The 18,511-nt window shown below is 51.9% G+C and overlaps 1 protein-coding gene across 1 annotated transcript in view; it reads left to right on the top strand.

The window, feature by feature from the left end:
• Nucleotides 1-18,511, top strand: part of LOC136579926 (discoidin domain-containing receptor 2-like) — a 112,970-nt gene that overhangs the window by 70,325 nt on the left and 24,134 nt on the right. Inside the window, exons 3-12 of the mRNA XM_066580021.1 lie at nucleotides 4,918-5,059; nucleotides 6,056-6,158; nucleotides 7,704-7,932; nucleotides 10,230-10,377; nucleotides 10,459-10,564; nucleotides 10,782-10,968; nucleotides 14,591-14,837; nucleotides 15,176-15,277; nucleotides 16,562-16,719; nucleotides 16,799-16,994. Of these exons, the coding sequence (XP_066436118.1) occupies nucleotides 4,996-5,059; nucleotides 6,056-6,158; nucleotides 7,704-7,932; nucleotides 10,230-10,377; nucleotides 10,459-10,564; nucleotides 10,782-10,968; nucleotides 14,591-14,837; nucleotides 15,176-15,277; nucleotides 16,562-16,719; nucleotides 16,799-16,994 (1,540 nt within the window). The 5' untranslated portion in view covers nucleotides 4,918-4,995. The remainder of the gene's footprint in view (nucleotides 1-4,917; nucleotides 5,060-6,055; nucleotides 6,159-7,703; nucleotides 7,933-10,229; nucleotides 10,378-10,458; nucleotides 10,565-10,781; nucleotides 10,969-14,590; nucleotides 14,838-15,175; nucleotides 15,278-16,561; nucleotides 16,720-16,798; nucleotides 16,995-18,511) is intronic.

Below are 18,511 nucleotides of genomic sequence, written 5' to 3'. Positions count from 1 at the left end.
TAATGTGAGGCGGCTGGCGTATGGCGGTAGTATAGGGGCACTGTATGGTGGTATAATGTGAGGCGGCTGGTGTATGGCGGTAGTATAGGGGCACTGTATGGTGGTATAATGTGAGGCGGCTGGTGTATGGCGGTAGTATAGGGGCACTGTATGGTGGTATAATGTGAGGCGGCTGGTGTATGGCGGTAGTATACGGGCACTGTATGGTGGTATAATGTGAGGCGGCTGGTGTATGGCGGTAGTATACGGGCACTGTATGGTGGTATAATGTGAGGCGGCTGGCGTATGGCGGTAGTATACGGGCACTGTATGGTGGTACAATGTGAGGCTGCTGGCGTATGACGGTAGTATACGGGCACTGTATGGTGGTATAATGTGAGGCGGCTGGCGTATGGCGGTAGTATACGGGCACTGTATGGTGGTACAATGTGAGGCGGCTGGTGTATGGCGGTAGTATACGGGCACTGTATGGTGGTATAATGTGAGGCGGCTGGCGTATGGCGGTAGTATAGGGGCACTGTATGGTGGTATAATGTGAGGCGGCTGGCGTATGGCGGTGTTACTTGTATGGTTACTTGCTCTGAGCCTTTACCTTCTCATACGCAGATTGTTCCCCAACCTTCTCCAACTCCTCAATGGCAGCTCTGCCTCCGTACGGCGCGGGATGTATCAGGAATCTGGGAAACATGGCGGGCTACGTTAGTGCGTGTGCGCGGCCCCTCACTACACGTCAGTGTGTGTGCGCTGCCCCTCACTACACGTCAGTGTGTGTGCGCGGCCCTTCGCTACACGTCAGTGCGTGTGCGGCCCCTCACTACACGTCAGTGTGTGTGTGCGGCCCCTCACTACACGTCAGTGTGTGTGTGCGGCCCCTCACTACACGTCAGTGTGTGTGTGCGGCCCCTCACTACACGTCAGTGTGTGTGCGCGGCCCCTCACTACACGTCAGTGTGCGCATGCGCGGCCCCTCACTACACGTCAGTGTGCGCGTGCGCGGCCCCTCACTACACGTCAGTGTGTGTGCGCGGCCCTTCGCTACACGTCAGTGCGTGTGCGGCCCCTCACTACACGTCAGTGTGTGTGTGCGGCCCCTCACTACACGTCAGTGTGTGTGTGCGGCCCCTCACTACACGTCAGTGTGTGTGTGCGGCCCCTCACTACACGTCAGTGTGTGTGCGCGGCCCCTCACTACACGTCAGTGTGCGCATGCGCGGCCCCTCACTACACGTCAGTGTGCGCGTGCGCGGCCCCTCACTACACGTCAGTGTGCGCGTGCGCGGCCCCTCACTACACGTCAGTGTGCGCGTGCGCGGCCCCTCACTACACGTCAGTGTGCGCGTGCGCGGCCCCTCACTACACGTCAGTGTGCGCGTGCGCGGCCCCTCACTACACGTCAGTGTGCGCGTGCGCGGCCCCTCACTACACGTCAGTGTGCGCGTGCGCGGGCCCTCACTACACGTCAGTGTGCGCGTGCGCGGGCCCTCACTACACGTCAGTGTGCGCGTGCGCGGGCCCTCACAAGACGTCAGTGTGCGCGTGCGCGGGCCCTCACAAGACGTCAGTGTGCGCGTGCGCGGGCCCTCACAAGACGTCAGTGTGCGCGTGCGCGGCCCCTCACAAGACGTCAGTGTGCGCGTGCGCGGCCCCTCACAAGACGTCAGTGTGCGCGTGCGCGGCCCCTCACAAGACGTCAGTGTGCGCGTGCGCGGCCCCTCACAAGACGTCAGTGTGCGCGTGCGCGGCCCCTCACTACACGTCAGTGTGCGCGTGCGCGGCCCCTCACTACACGTCAGTGTGCGCGTGCGCGGGCCCTCACTACACGTCAGTGTGCGCGTGCGCGGGCCCTCACTACACGTCAGTGTGCGCGTGCGCGGGCCCTCACTACACGTCAGTGTGCGCGTGCGCGGGCCCTCACTACACGTCAGTGTGCGCGTGCGCGGGCCCTCACTACACGTCAGTGTGCGCGTGCGCGGGCCCTCACTACACGTCAGTGTGCGCGGGCCCTCACAAGACGTCAGTGTGCGCGTGCGCGGCCCCTCACTACACGTCAGTGTGCGCGTGCGCGGCCCCTCACTACACGTCAGTGTGCGCGTGCGCGGCCCCTCACTACACGTCAGTGTGCGCGTGCGCGGCCCCTCATCACACGTCAGTGCGCGCGTGCGCGGCCCCTCACTACACGTCAGTGCGCTCGTGCGCGGCCCCTCATTACACGTCAGTGCGCGCGTGCGCGGCCCCTCACTACACGTCAGTGCGAGCGTGCGCGGCCCCTCACTACACGTCAGTGCGCGCGTGTGCGGCCCCTCACTACACGTCAGTGCGCGCGTGTGCGGCCCCTCACTACACGTCAGTGCGCGCGTGTGCGGCCCCTCACTACACGTCAGTGCGCGCGTGCGCGGCCCCTCACTACACGTCAGTGCGCGCGTGCGCGGCCCCTCACTACACGTCAGTGCGTGCGCGGCCCCTCACTACACGTCAGTGTGTGCGCGGCCCCTCACTACACGTCAGGGCCCCCCAGGAACCTCCAGCATGTGGACATTCTGGGAGTTGTAGTTCCTCCACAGCTGGAGAGCCGGGGGCTGTGGACCTCTGATCTAGATCTCCGTCTCCCTCTTCAGTCTCAGAGCCCCTTCATATTTACGTGCAGCCGACTATCTCTGGGGGTCCCACTGATGTGAACGACATAGATGTGCCCGTGCGCTGCCACGCGATCCCTGATGCGCCAGCGTTGATGACCCCCATCTACTGGGGATATTACTTCACCTGGAAAATGTTATTTAGAGCAAGCTATTGTTCGCTGTTATCAGCCATAAAAGTCAATAGTTCTAGTATAAAAGTTGTCATTTACTGTCATTCTTGTTTAGACTAAAGAGCATTATACTCTTCTGCATCCACTAGGTGGCGCCATAGAGGGATTCTGCATCCACTAGGTGGCGCCGTAGAGGGATTCTGCATCCACTAGATGGCGCCGCAGAGGGATTCTGCATCCACTAGGTGGCACCGCAGAGGGATTCTGCATCCACTAGGTGGCGCCGCAGAGGGATTCTGCATCCACTAGGTGGCGCCGCAGAGGGATTCTGCATCCACTAGGTGGCGCCGTAGAGGCATTCTGCATCCACTAGGTGGCGCCGTAGAGGCATTCTGCATCCACTAGGTGGCGCCGTGGAGAGATTCTGCATCCACTAGGTGGCGCCGTAGAGGCATTCTGCATCCACTAGGTGGCGCCGTAGAGGCATTCTGCATCCACTAGGTGGCGCCGTAGAGGCATTCTGCATCCACTAGGTGGCGCCGTAGAGGCATTCTGCATCCACTAGGTGGCGCCGTGGAGAGATTCTGCATCCACTAGGTGGCGCCGTGGAGGGATTCTGCATCCACTAGGTGGCGCCGTGGAGGGATTCTGCATCCACTAGGTGGCGCCGTGGAGGGATTCTGCATCCACTAGGTGGCGCCGTAGAGGCATTCTGCATCCACTAGGTGGCGCCGTAGAGGCATTCTGCATCCACTAGGTGGCGCCGTAGAGGCATTCTGCATCCACTAGGTGGCGCCGTGGAGGCATTCTGCATCCACTAGGTGGCGCCGTGGAGGCATTCTGCATCCACTAGGTGGCGCCGTGGAGGGATTCTGCATCCACTAGGTGGCGCCGTGGAGGGATTCTGCATCCACTAGGTGGCGCCGTGGAGGGATTCTGCATCCACTAGATGGCGCCGTGGAGGGATTCTGCATCCACTAGATGGCGCCGTGGAGGGATTCTACATCCACTAGATGGCGCCGTGGAGGGATTCTACATCCACTAGATGGCGCCGTGGAGGGATTCTGCATCCACTAGATGGCGCCGTGGAGGGATTCTGCATCCACTAGGTGGCGCCGTAGAGGGATTCTGCATCCACTAGGTGGCGCCGTGGAGGGATTCTGCATCCACTAGGTGGCGCCGTAGAGGGATTCTGCATCCACTAGGTGGCGCCGTAGAGAGATTATGCATCCACTAGGTGGCGCCGTGGAGGGATTCTGCATCCACTAGGTAGCGCCGTGGAGGGATTCTGCATCCACTAGATGGCGCCGTGGAGGGATTCTGCATCCACTAGATGGCGCCGTGGAGGGATTCTGCATCCACTAGATGGCGCCGTGGAGGGATTCTGCATCCACTAGATGGCGCCGTGGAGGGATTCTGCATCCACTAGATGGCGCCGTGGAGGGATTCTGCATCCACTAGATGGCGCCGTGGAGGGATTCTGCATCCACTAGATGGCGCCGTGGAGGGATTCTGCAATCTTTCTAATTTGCATAAACTTCTCTCCTGAAACACTCTGCACTGCTGGGCGCTTGGCTGCTGCCTGTAACCTCTTGCTTGTCCCATTTTACCTCCTCGCTTATATTACATGGGGGGGACAGGTCACGACCCCTGACCCTCTCCTGAAATACTTTGTGCCCCTTCCCCCCACCATAACCCCTGTGATTCCCTCCAACGCTGCAGATCATTAGAGGAATTATCTACATAGACAGATAGTGAGAATCTGCAGATCTGTGCTGCCCTCTACTGGTCACACATAGTATTACATGTCAAAAATTACTAAACGCTTAAAGGGGTCTCCGGGGTTCTATTGCAGTTCAGCTGCATTGAAGTGAATGGGAACTGTGCTGCAATACCAGACACAACCTACAGACAAGGGTGGCGCTGTGCTTGGAAGAAAGCAGCCCTGTTTTCCTAACCCTGAACTACCCCATTAAAAGGGTATTCTGACGTCTTCAAGTGATATCCCGCGGCCTCCGTGTAGCATCTTATTTAACCATTTCAGATCGGCTCCCTGTTTATCGTGTCCACCTACTTGTTTCAGACTATAATTGAGAGATTCTGATCTCGCCGCCTTACGCCGGTCATCAGCGCGAGTCCAGGTTGTGTGATTATATTCCTTCTTTTTACAGAAATGTAGCCGAGTGAAGTTGGTGGGCGTCAGAGACCTGGACCGCCAGCGGGGGGCCGCACCGCCGGGGCGCCGCAGAATGTATCTCCGCATTTTCCTGCTGGCTTTTCTGACTGGACGCTCCACGGCTGAAGTCATCCCTGGTGAGGGCGCCGCTGCTCCTTCCAAACGGCTTGTGTGATTCAATGTCTCACTGTTTTCAAGATCTCTGCTTCCAGTCACTGAATAGAGTCATTCTTAACCCCGTAGTGACGCCTATTTTGGTCTGAAGAACCTGAGGATTTTTCGGGATTTTCATCTCCACGTTCTAAAAGCCAGAACCCTTTTATTCTGTCATCTACGCGGCCGGATGAAGGTTGTGTTTTGCGCGGCGAGCTGTTTTTTTTTTTTTTATTACAGCGTTAATCGTGCAGCATGAATGACGTGATGCGTGTTTTTTTTCTGCGGATCGGTACGATTACGACAAGACCAAAATTATATATATATATTTATTTTAGGTTTTTCAACTTTTGCCAAATGAAAACCCGTTTTCCTATTTATTTTTTTGCATTCCAAGTCCAATAACGTTTTTCTCTCTCCCGGGCGGAGCTTTGTGAGGGCCTCCTTTTTTGTGTGACGCGCTGCAGTTTTTCGTGGTACCATTTTGGGGTAGATGCGGCTGCTATGATTGCTCTGGTAATTATAATACACTGTAGTACTTCTGTACTGCAATGCACTATTGATTATCATAGCAATCATTGGCCCTGGCAGACCTATACACCATTGTTTGGTGTCCAGTTGCCATGGCAACCCATCAGCCCTCCACGATTACATTGAGTCGATGATGTCACAGAGGAGCGCCCTCCTTCTGTGAACCCTTTACATGCCACGATCGGCATTGGTCGTGGCATATGAGCAGTTAACAGTGGGGATCGGGGTCAGCTGGCTCCCGCTGTGGATGGCACAAGCTCAGCTTATGCATTCAGGGGAACCCCTTCCCAGCCAGGAGGTAGACTTTGTCACAATTGTATCCGGTCTCGATAATATTCTGTGAGACGCTGATACACTGTAACAAACTACCAACACCGGAGAGCTTTGTACGTGGCTGGTAGTCGTCCTGTCACCCCCCCATTGTTGTCTCTCTTGTTCTCTCCTGGCAGCCATCTGTCGGTATGCCCTGGGCATGCATGACCGAACGATACGTGATGAGGACATCACTGCCTCCAGCCAATGGTACGAGTCAACGGGGCCGCAGTTTGCCAGGTATGGAGCCGATGTTATCTTTATACAAGGGCTTGGTCCTATCATACAGGCTGACCAACAGCCAATCAGAACTCTCTAAGGACTAGATCACTTTTTAGCCAATAGGAGCCTTGTTCAGTTGGCCATTAAGATTAGATGTTCCCCTTGAAGATAAGCGGCATCAGAGAAGTGCGCCATCTTGAATTGCGCCCCATATCCTGCATGCAGCGATATTCCTAGTTGTCTGTGAGAAGCGCTCTATATTCTGTGTGGCACTCTCACCCTTTCTAGTTTCCATAGAGCGCTTTATCTTCTGTATGTTCCCTATAGGGTGCTTGTGGCGCTCTTCTACATGCAGCATTATATGTGACACTCTCCTGCTATACCTGGCACTCTAGATTGTACCAGCAGCACTCTATATTCCATATGTAGCCCTCTGTTACATACATATAAAATATCTGTTTCTACATGTCGCTCTCTATACTTGGTAGCACTCAATGGCACTCTATATTCTGTCTGTAGCATGCTATATTCCATATGTAGCACTCTAATTCTACCTGGCACTCTATACTCTGTATGCAGCACTCTATTTCTACCTGGCACTCTATACTTTGTATGCAGCACTCTATTTCTACCTGGCACTCTATACTCTGTATGCAGCGCTCTATTTCTACCTGGCACTCTATACTTTGTATGCAGCACTCTATTTCTACGTGGCTCTCTATACTCTGTATGCAGCACTCTATTTCTACGTGGCACTCTATACTCTGTATGTTGCACTCTATTTCTACCTGGCACTCTATACTTTGTATGCAGCACTCTATTTCTACCTGGCACTCTATACTCTGTATGCAGCGCTCTATTTCTACCTGGCACTCTATACTTTGTATGCAGCACTCTATTTCTACGTGGCTCTCTATACTCTGTATGCAGCACTCTATTTCTACCTGGCACTCTATACTCTGTATGCAGCGCTCTATTTCTACCTGGCACTCTATACTTTGTATGCAGCACTCTATTTCTACGTGGCTCTCTATACTCTGTATGCAGCACTCTATTTCTACGTGGCTCTCTATACTCTGTATGCAGCACTCTATTTCTACATGTAATTCTATGCACTATTTTTCGCCTGTCCTCGGTCATCACTGCACCCCCTGTCCCCGTCCCGTCCCGCACCTTTTTGGGTGTCCTGGTTACACTATCCTGCACACTCTGGTTCGGTTTATGCTGCGGCACAAGCATTACCCAATTAGGATAATGCATTCTTCTCCAGTCCCTCCCAAAGCTGCATTCCAAATTCTGCCAGTTGCACCACAGTGCATTGTGGGAACTCAGGAATGTTATGTTGTAGCAGTTCTGTCTACATTGTCTCTATCGGGAGGTCATGTGACTCCACATTCCAACCTGCTGAATTTTTTGTGCTTTGAGAGTGAGTGGAGAAGAAAATAATCCTAAATGATAATGATGTCTGTGGCATGAAAGAGGGGGCCGTGATAATCTGGGGGCTGCGTACCCCCACCCAGGGGCAGATTTACTGTGGTTGATGTCTCCTAATGCTTCTCCCAGACTCCAGCGAGAAGAGGGGGACGGCGCCTGGTGCCCCGCGGGTCTGCTGCAGCCCGAGGACGTGCAGTACTTACAGATACATCTACACAAACTCTTCTTCATCACCTTGATTGGAACTCAAGGCCGCCACGCCAGAGCCACGGGAAAAGAGTTCGCCAGAGCTTACCGAGTGGACTACAGCCGCAACGGGGAGCGGTGGCTCTCGTGGAAGGACCACCAAGGGCAACAGGTGAGGGAGCGCTGCACTGCAGGTGGTTGGAGGCATTCACCCCTAAAAATAGTCTTCCCAAGGTTGTCAGATTCCTGGAGGACAAACCCGCCTGGCGGGGCATAAAACCGCGGTGGCGGCCATGTTTCTATTCTCAGCCCTCCGCATCCCTGTATGGCGCACGTGTAACTGGGCCTTCAACCAGCAGCATAAACATTGCTTTATGGCATCATTTTTGTGAGTTATACATTTCTTATACTCCAATCACATCCAAAGCTGCATTTAGACTTCTGCTGGTTACTATTTCCCGCAGTGCATTGTGGGAGCTCAGGTGACTCCTCTGGTTTTCTTGAAGCTGTAAGGTCCTAGAAGCAACCAGTAGAATCTAAACTGAATGGAGAAGAAACTGATCGGTGGAGGCCGAAGTTGGTTTCTGATTCAGAATAAATGTCTTTTGTTTATTAATGAGGACCTGTGATGCCCGGAGCTGCCCGGAGGGGCACCGCTGACAGGGGCATCGAAAAATAAAAAGACGGCATAAAAATAGGCAAAACTGTGAGCCCGAGCTTTCAACTAGTTTTCGCCCGCCACTGATCTACGTTTGTCAGCGTACGGGGGGTGGGGGGTGATGCCCCAGATTAACCATGGTTGAGTTCAGCCTGGCCCAGACTGGTTCTGGGCATGACAGCTGGCATCAGAGTGGAGAGGAGGAAACGTTTTGCTGATTTGAATAAGTAACTGGTGTTTTAAAAGGGTTAAATGGGTTGGGGCCGCTGAACTAACAGTGCCAACACACAGGGTGATGCCCCACATCAAGTACAGCTGAGTCTGGCACAGATTGGTTCTGGACATGAAAGCTGGCATCAAAGTGGGTAGACAGAAAGCAAAATAAGAAACTGAAGAAGTCCGAAGCCAACGTCGGCATCCAGGCTGTTTGGGATTCACCATCTAGGAATGCCGGGGGACAACAGCCCAATGGAGGCCATATTGGTTATCTCAGGACTCGATCTTCACTGCGCAGTGGAGTGAGAGCCGTGACATCCGTGGCGTCTCTCGAGGAGGTGATGGAGACGCGGAGTCCTTCCCTCATGGCTGCGCCTCATCTTATCCTGACAGATACACAATGCGGATGATCGCTGCGCAACAGAAGGCAACAGAGAAACTGAAACCAGTCACAGCCTTCCACCAAAGCAGACGGCTACATGCATGCCACACTCGCACGGCTCTGCTACATGCATGCCACACTCGCACGGCTCTGCTACATGCATGCCACACTCGCACAGCTCTGCTACATGCATGCCACACTCGCACGGCTCTGCTACATGCATGCCACACTCGCACGGCTCTGCTACATGCATGCCACACTCGCACGGCTCTGCTACATGCACGCCACACTCGCACGGCTCTGCTACATGCACGCCACACTCGCACGGCTCTGCTACATGCACGCCACACTCGCACGGCTCTGCTACATGCACGCCACACTCGCACGGCTCTGCTACATGCACGCCACACTCGCACGGCTCTGCTACATGCACGCCACACTCGCACGGCTCTGCTACATGCACGCCACACTCGCACGGCTCTGCTACATGCACGCCACACTCGCACGGCTCTGCTACATGCACGTCCCACTCTCACGGCTCTGTTACTTGCACGTCACACACACAGCTCTGCTACATTGCTTTCCCATATCTGCTGCATGAGATTTACAAACCCCAGCTGGTGTTTGAGGTGACTTTGTGGCTTGTCGCTGTCATGTAGGTTGCATTATCTTCATGGCGACGTTGAACCCTGTGTGGTGACATGTTTGTTCCCACACTGGACAACGTTTGATGATTAGGTGGACGCTGGACTGGTGTTGGCGGCATCAGCACTGGAGATGACCTGATATCACGTTCAGGCGATGTGAAGATAGCGGGGAAGGACAATGCACCAATGTTTTTGGTCATTATGCAGCGCCAGCCATGTTCGTGGACATTTGTGAGGTGTCATTTATTGGAGTCTCCACACAGGGGTGCAGCTGTCTCACAACCAGCTACAAACTGCCAGACGGAGTACTGCTGTACAAATAGCAAATGAGGCCGCAGGGGTTTGTGGTGGATGTAGTCCGCCCATAATTCCTCATTCACTGCACAATGATAAAGGACCTGTGATGACGTGACCATCATGTGATCAGGGGGCGGAGCTGAGAGCCGGTAACTGACATCCCAGGTGTTGTCAGGCTCTGCATGTAACTCGCACACACGGACAAGTGGTCGTTAGCACTTAGATGTGAGATATTTGCCCAGTAATTGATGTCGCTGTTCTCTCTGTAGATTATAAAAGGTAACGTAGACGAGTACGAGGTGGTTCTGACCGATCTGAGACCTCCCATCATTGCCAGTCACATCCGCGTCATCCCGGTCACTAAGGTTCCCATGACGGTGTGTATGAGGGTGGAGCTGTACGGCTGTGTGTGGCTCGGTAAGGACATTCATCTGTAGTGCATGCTGGGAGTTGTAGTTCTACAGCGGTTTGGAGTGACCAGTATTACCTGTGCCATAGATGGTCTGAAATCCTACAGCATTCCAGAAGGAGAGACGTACATGGCCCCCGGACACCCCGTCGCCTACCTGAATGACTCCACCTACGACGGATACCTGGAGAAGAGGTACCTCCCTTAGCTTCACACTCCCAGAACTTACCTTAAGGGGCCTGTAAGTAACCGTCTCCGGCCATCTCAGTGCAGGCCGATCACGAGAGGTCGCTGAGACCACAGGGGGGCCGTTAGACCAAGACCTTCGCCCCGCGTTCTACTCCACGCCATCTTCTGTAACACGTGTGTCATGGTGGAGACCAGACTGTTCTCCCTTCTTGTCTCCCGGCAGGCGGCTCTTTGACGGTCTGGGTCAGCTGACGGACGGCGTGCTCGGGTTGGACGACTTCACCCACAGCCACCAGTATCGTGTCTGGCCCGGTTATGATTATGTCGGCTGGAAAAACGAAAGCACGCGAAACGGATATGTGGAGATAGAGTTCCAGTTCGATGGACCCAGAAACTTCACATTTATGAAGGTAAGCGGGACGTGTCATCATGTATGTCCTGCTACAGACTGCGAGATAACTAGTATCCATCTAAGGTCATTCTCCTGGGGTCATTCCTAACAATGCAGACTGGCTCTTGGGGTCATTCTTTTCACTGTATCCTTCTCAGGTCATTCTCGTTGCTGTACCCTGTCTCCTGGGGTCATTCTCGTTGCTGTAGCTGTTCTCCTGGGGTCATTCTCGTTGCTGTAGCTGTTCTCCTGGGGTCTTTCTCGTTGCTGTACCCTGTCTCCTGGGGTCTTTCTCGTTGCTGTACCCTGTCTCCTGGGGTCTTTCTCGTTGCTGTACCCTGTCTCCTGGGGTCTTTCTCGTTGCTGTACCCTGTCTCCTGGGGTCTTTCTCGTTGCTGTACCCTGTCTCCTGGGGTCTTTCTCGTTGCTGTGTCTGTTCTCTTGGGGTCGTTCTCGTTGCTGTACCCTGTCTCCTTGGGGGTCTTTCTCGTCGCTGTACCCTGTCTCCTTGGGGGTCATTCTCGTCGCTGTACCCTGTCTCCTTGGGGGTCATTCTCGTTGCTGTACCCTGTCTCCTGGGGTCATTCTCGTTGCTGTAGCTGTTCTCCTGGGGTCATTCTCGTTGCTGTAGCTGTTCTCCTGGGGTCATTCTCGTTGCTGTACGCTGTTCTCCTGGGGTCTTTCTCGTTGCTGTACCCTGTCTCCTGGGGTCTTTCTCATTGCTGTATCTGTTCTCCTGGGGTCTTTCTTGTTGCTGTACCCTGTCTCCTGGGGTCTTTCTCGTTGCTGTACCCTGTCTCCTGGGGTCTTTCTCGTTGCTGTACCCTGTCTCCTGGGGTCTTTCTCGTTGCTGTACCCTGTCTCCTGGGGTCTTTCTCCTTGCTGTGTCTGTTCTCTTGGGGTCTTTCTCGTTGCTGTATCTGTTCTCCTGGGGTCTTTCTCGTTGCTGTACCCTGTCTCCTTGGGGGTCATTCTCGTTGCTGTATCTGTTCTCCTGGGGTCTTTCTCGTTGCTGTACCCTGTCTCCTGGGGTCTTTCTCGTTACTGTACCCTGTCTCCTGGGGTCTTTCTCGTTGCTGTACCCTGTCTCCTGGGGTCTTTCTCCTTGCTGTGTCTGTTCTCTTGGGGTCTTTCTCGTTGCTGTACCCTGTCTCCTGGGGTCTTTCTCCTTGCTGTGTCTGTTCTCTTGGGGTCTTTCTCGTTGCTGTATCTGTTCTCCTGGGGTCTTTCTCGTTGCTGTACCCTGTCTCCTGGGGTCTTTCTCGTTGCTGTGTCTGTTCTCTTGGGGTCGTTCTCGTTGCGGTACCCTGTCTCCTTGGGGGTCTTTCTCGTCGCTGTACCCTGTCTCCTTGGGGGTCATTCTCGTCGCTGTACCCTGTCTCCTTGGGGGTCTTTCTCGTTGCTGTACCCTGTCTCCTTGGGGGTCTTTCTCGTTGCTGTATCCTGTCTCCTTGGGGGTCTTTCTCGTTGCTGTACCCTGTCTCCTTGGGGGTCTTTCTCGTTGCTGTACCCTGTCTCCTTGGGGGTCTTTCTCGTTGCTGTACCCTGTCTCCTTGGGGGTCATTCTCGTTGCTGTACCCTGTCTCCTGGGGTCTTTCTCGTTGCTGTAGCTGTTCTCCTGGGGTCTTTCTCGTTGCTGTAGCTGTTCTCCTGGGGTCTTTCTCGTTGCTGTAGCTGTTCTCCTGGGGTCTTTCTCGTTGCTGTAGCTGTTCTCCTGGGGTCTTTCTCGTTGCTGTACCCTGTCTCCTGGGGTCTTTCTCGTTGCTGTACCCTGTCTCCTGGGGTCTTTCTCCTTGCTGTGTCTGTTCTCTTGGGGTCTTTCTCGTTGCTGTATCTGTTCTCCTGGGGTCTTTCTCGTTGCTGTACCCTGTCTCCTTGGGGGTCATTCTCGTTGCTGTATCTGTTCTCCTGGGGTCTTTCTCGTTGCTGTACCCTGTCTCCTGGGGTCTTTCTCGTTACTGTACCCTGTCTCCTGGGGTCTTTCTCGTTGCTGTACCCTGTCTCCTGGGGTCTTTCTCCTTGCTGTGTCTGTTCTCTTGGGGTCTTTCTCGTTGCTGTACCCTGTCTCCTGGGGTCTTTCTCCTTGCTGTGTCTGTTCTCTTGGGGTCTTTCTCGTTGCTGTATCTGTTCTCCTGGGGTCTTTCTCGTTGCTGTACCCTGTCTCCTGGGGTCTTTCTCGTTGCTGTGTCTGTTCTCTTGGGGTCGTTCTCGTTGCGGTACCCTGTCTCCTTGGGGGTCTTTCTCGTCGCTGTACCCTGTCTCCTTGGGGGTCATTCTCGTCGCTGTACCCTGTCTCCTTGGGGGTCTTTCTCGTTGCTGTACCCTGTCTCCTTGGGGGTCTTTCTCGTTGCTGTATCCTGTCTCCTTGGGGGTCTTTCTCGTTGCTGTACCCTGTCTCCTTGGGGGTCTTTCTCGTTGCTGTACCCTGTCTCCTTGGGGGTCTTTCTCGTTGCTGTACCCTGTCTCCTTGGGGGTCATTCTCGTTGCTGTACCCTGTCTCCTTGGGGGTCATTCTCGTTGCTGTACCCTGTCTCCTGGGGTCTTTCTCGTTGCTGTAGCTGTTCTCCTGGGGTCTTTCTCGTTGCTGTAGCTGTTCTCCTGGGGTCTTTCTCGTTGCTGTAGCTGTTCTCCTGGGGTCTTTCTCGTTGCTGTAGCTGTTCTCCTGGGGTCTTTCTCGTTGCTGTACCCTGTCTCCTGGGGTCTTTCTCGTTGCTGTACCCTGTCTCCTGGGGTCATTCTCCGTGTTGTACCCTGTCTCCTAGGGTCTGTGATTTCCCCCATGTTCATGTTGGCCTCCTCTGGGTACCCCGATTTTCCCCCACGCCCCAAACCCATGCTAATAGAGGCCTTTACATTGTGATCCATCACTGGGGTAGAATGTAACATCAAGTGATGTGCGGCTCTGCAGAATATGTTTGCCTCCGGGGTATACTCTCACTACAATGCACTGGCGCTCGTAGTCATTCTTATTTCTGCAGACTGTATTACTGAAGACCTTCAGGTTCACTTTGCAGTGATGTGATTTGAGAAGGAAGGGTCAGGACTGACAGATGGGGACATAAAGGGGTTGTCTGCTTCTGAACTATTGATGGCCTACCCTAAGGATAAGTCATCAATAGTTAATTGGCAGAGGTCAATTGCCCTAGACCCCTGCTGATTAGCTGTTTGCCGGTCTGGTGCCCTCGTGTACTGAACTGAATTTTGCAGGAAGCAGACAGCTCCGATTTAATGCAGTGGCCGGGCTTGGTATTGTGGTCAAAGTTCCCATTCATTTCAATGCCTGTAATGCCCAAGCCTGACCACTGCAGTAAGAAAGGAGCTGTCTGCTTCCTGCAGAATTCAATGCAGTACACGAGTGCATCAGGCTGGCAAACAGCTTGTTGGCAAGAGGCCCGGGCAACAGACCCCTGCCAGTCTACCAGTGATGGCCATCAATAGTTTACAACCTGACAACCTCTTTAATAAGCAGGTAGTCATTGCATGCAAAGGTTAAAACCTGGAAATATAAGTTTCATATTCAGTCTTCACTGCAGCTCTGGTATTCACCTCCTGAAGCAGCATGTAGTTCTATGGAAGCAGGCACTTCATACTGAGCTGCAAAGCATATTGGGGGACACTAATCCCTCCGCTTGGTCTTCCAGGTCCACTGTAACAATATGTTCTCCAAGGGGGTGAAGATCTTCCAGAGGGCTGAGTGCTTCTTTAAGTCCCGACAACAGTCTGACTGGGAGGCGGAGTCAGTGGGCGTGGTGACGGTGCTGGATGACAAGAACCCCAGTTCTAGGTTCGTCATCATCCCGTTGCAGCAGAGAGTTGGAAGCTTCATCCTCTGCAAGTTCTACTTTGCCGACACCTGGATGATGTTCAGCGAAATCTCCTTCCAGTCAAGTGAGACATCTTACCATCTATTTTCTCTTGTCGATACAGTAGTGTCTTTTCCTGTTTCCTTTTATCAGATGTTGTCCCCATGACAACACTTCTTGTCCTAATATCCCATAAGCTCAGTTTTATCATAGACATACAAAACCTCAATGAGTGAAAGCTGGATTCTGACCAGTTGCCATTAAGCCCAGTGTTCCTATGATAGCACTGACCTGCCAGGGAGTTGGACCAGGAAGTGTTGTCTTAGGGATGCATTCATGAAAGTTCTTCTCATAAGAGAGCTCGACCCAGGTATATGATTGAAATTCACATTTTTACTTCTTGTTGTCTTTTTCTTCCCCCAGACATGGATATTGAAGTGCCCACCATTGTTACCCTTCCTCCTACTACTGTCAAGGCTGCTACCACTGAGACCCCCATTCTGAATGCTACTGAGCGGAAATCTGGTGGGTGACATGATGACTGACACATACTATGACCTCCCAGTGCCTACCAATGAACAGCTGGCTACCAAATGCCAACCTATCACCATACTATGACCACAACCCTCCACATGCCTACATCTCAATGCCAACCATAAACCCAAACCTCCTTCATGGCCAACCCGCACTTGCCACGATATTCCAATCACCACCTCCTGCCACGGATGCCATAATCTACGTGTCAGTCTATAAACACCAACAGCCTCTACAATGCTGTAAGAGCCAACTAGTACTTGTCTACGACCATGGACACCCACCAGACTAAAAGGGTGTAAGGCTTATCATGGCATAGGTTTTTTACCCAACAGTAACAGTGACTCCCCCTCAGTGGCCCCAACAGTAACAGTGACCCCCCCCCCCTCAGTGGCCCCAACAGTAACAGTGACTCCCCCCTCAGTGGCCCCAACAGTAACAGTGACCCCCCCCCCTTAGTGGCCCCAACAATACAGTGACCCCCCCCTCAGTGGCCCAACAGTAACGGTGATCCCCCCCCCCCCTCAGTGGCCCCAACAGCAATTGTGACCCCCCACCTCAGTGGCCCCAACAGTAGCAGTGACCCCCCCCCTCCCTCAGTGGCCTCAACAGTAACAGTGACCCCCCCCCAGTAGCCCTCAACCGTAACAGTGACCCCACCCCCCTCAGTGGCCCTCAACAGTAACAGTGACCCCCCCCCCAGTGGCCCTCACAGTAACAGTGACCCCCCCCACCCCTCAGTGCCCTCAACAGTATCAGTGACCCCTCAGTATCCCCAACAGTAACAGGGCCCCCTTAGGGACGCCAACAGTAACCGTGACCCTAACAGTAACAGTGACCCCAGCACTGGACCATATACTAACAGTGCCCCTAGTAATGGTCCCAATAGTAACAGCAACCCCCTCAGTGACCCTAATAGTAACAGTGACTCCCTTAGTGGCTCCAACAGTAATGGAGTCCGCCCTGTGCCCTCTACACCCTGAACCTGTGCTGTGCAGCAACCCGCCAGCATCTGTTTTTCACTCACTCTCTCTTTAGCGCCTGCCAGCTGCTGTAATCGGAGCTTTGACCTCTGACCTCCCCCCACCACCACCATTGGCCTTTGCACTTCTTTATTGTATCCGTTGAGTAGATACCCTAACTTCTAACAAAACTTTGCCAATCACCAACCCTAACCTACATTAGCTATGAATGCTTCTTGTCACCTTGGATATAATATTGAGTAGCCCACCTACCCAACTATGAGCGCCGCTAACTGTCCACTTCCTTTTCCAGAAACCACTTTCCCCTTCACCATCAGCAGACCACTGGACAAACCGGATGAGCCAAAAACCTCCGTTTTGATTGGCTGCTTGGTGGCCATAATCCTCCTCCTGCTCATTATTATAGTCCTCATCCTGTGGAAACAATATATACAAAAGAGGCTGGAGAAGGTAAAGTACAGGGAGCAGAAATGTCGTAGGATCCTGGGGATCGGGATCGTCCTTCTAACCATAGCGTCACACATTGCAGGCTCCACGGCGCATCTTGGAAGAAGACGCCACTGTACGATTGTCATTCTACAGCTACACCATCGGAAACAACCAGACGCAGATCCACCAGTCCAACCCAACCTATGAGAGGATATTTCCTCTTGATCTCGACTACCAGCAGCCGACCAAACCACTGCGTAAACTTCCCGAACTGTCCCAGAGTGCCGAGGATTCAGGTGCGGCTTGTAATAGAAAACAAGAAACTCCGTACTGCACATTATATCTTCCTTATAGAATACTACTGCTATAATACTGCCCCTATGTACAAGAATACAACTACTATAATACTGCCCCCTATGTACAGGAATATAACTACTATAATACTGCCCCCTATGTACAAGAATATAACTACTATAATACTGCCCCCTATGTACAAGAATATAACTACTATAATACTGCTCCCTATATACAAGAATATACCTACTATAATACTGCCCCCTATGTACAGGAATATAACTACTATAATACTTCCGCCTATGTACAAGAATATAACTACTATAATACTGCCCCCTATGTACAAGAATATAACTACTATAATACTGCCCCCTATGTACAAGAATATAACTACTATAATACTGCTCCCTATATACAAGAATATACCTACTATAATACTGCCCCTATGTACAAGAATATAACTACTATAATACTGCTCCTATGTACAAGAATATAACTACTATAATACTGCCCCCTATGTACAAGAATATAACTACTATAATACTGCCCACTATGTACAAGAATATAACTACTATAACACTGCCTCCTATGTACAAGAATATAACTACTATAATACTGCCCCCTATGTACAAGAATATAACTACTATAATACTGCCCCCTATGTACAAGAATATAACTACTATAATACTGCCCCCTATGTACAAGGATATAACTACTATAATACTGCTCCTATGTACAAGAATATAACTACTATAATACTGCCCCCTATGTACAAGGATATAACTACTATAATACTGCCCCCTATGTACAAGAATATAACTACTATAATACTGCCCCCTATGTACAGGAATATAACTACTATAATACTGCCCACTATGTACAAGAATATAACTACTATAACACTGCCTCCTATGTACAAGAATATAACTACTATAATACTGCCCCCTATGTACAAGAATATAACTACTATAATACTGCCCCCTATGTACAAGAATATAACTACTATAATACTGCCCCCTATGTACAAGAATATAACTACTATAATACTGCCTCCTATGTACAAGAATATAACTACTATAATACTGCTCCTATGTACAAGAATATAACTACTATTATACTGCCTCCTATGTACAAGAATATAACTACTATAATACTGCCCCCTATGTACAAGAATATAACTACTATAATACTGCTCCCTATGTACAAGAATATAACTACTATAATACTGCCCCCTATGTACAAGAATATACCTACTATAATACTGCCCCCTATGTACAGGAATATAACTACTATAATACTGCCGCCTATGTACAAGAATATAACTACTATAATACTGCCCCCTATGTACAAGAATATAACTATTATAATACTGCCCCCTATGTACAAGAATATAACTACTATAATACTGCCTCCTATGTACAAGAATATAACTACTATAATACTGCTCCTATGTACAAGAATATAACTACTATTATACTGCCTCCTATGTACAAGAATATAACTACTATAATACTGCCTC

This window comes from Eleutherodactylus coqui, chromosome 10 (assembly GCF_035609145.1).
Source record: "Eleutherodactylus coqui strain aEleCoq1 chromosome 10, aEleCoq1.hap1, whole genome shotgun sequence".
NCBI lineage: Eukaryota > Metazoa > Chordata > Amphibia > Anura > Eleutherodactylidae > Eleutherodactylus > Eleutherodactylus coqui.
This window is presented reverse-complemented; position numbering and strand designations above follow the sequence as displayed.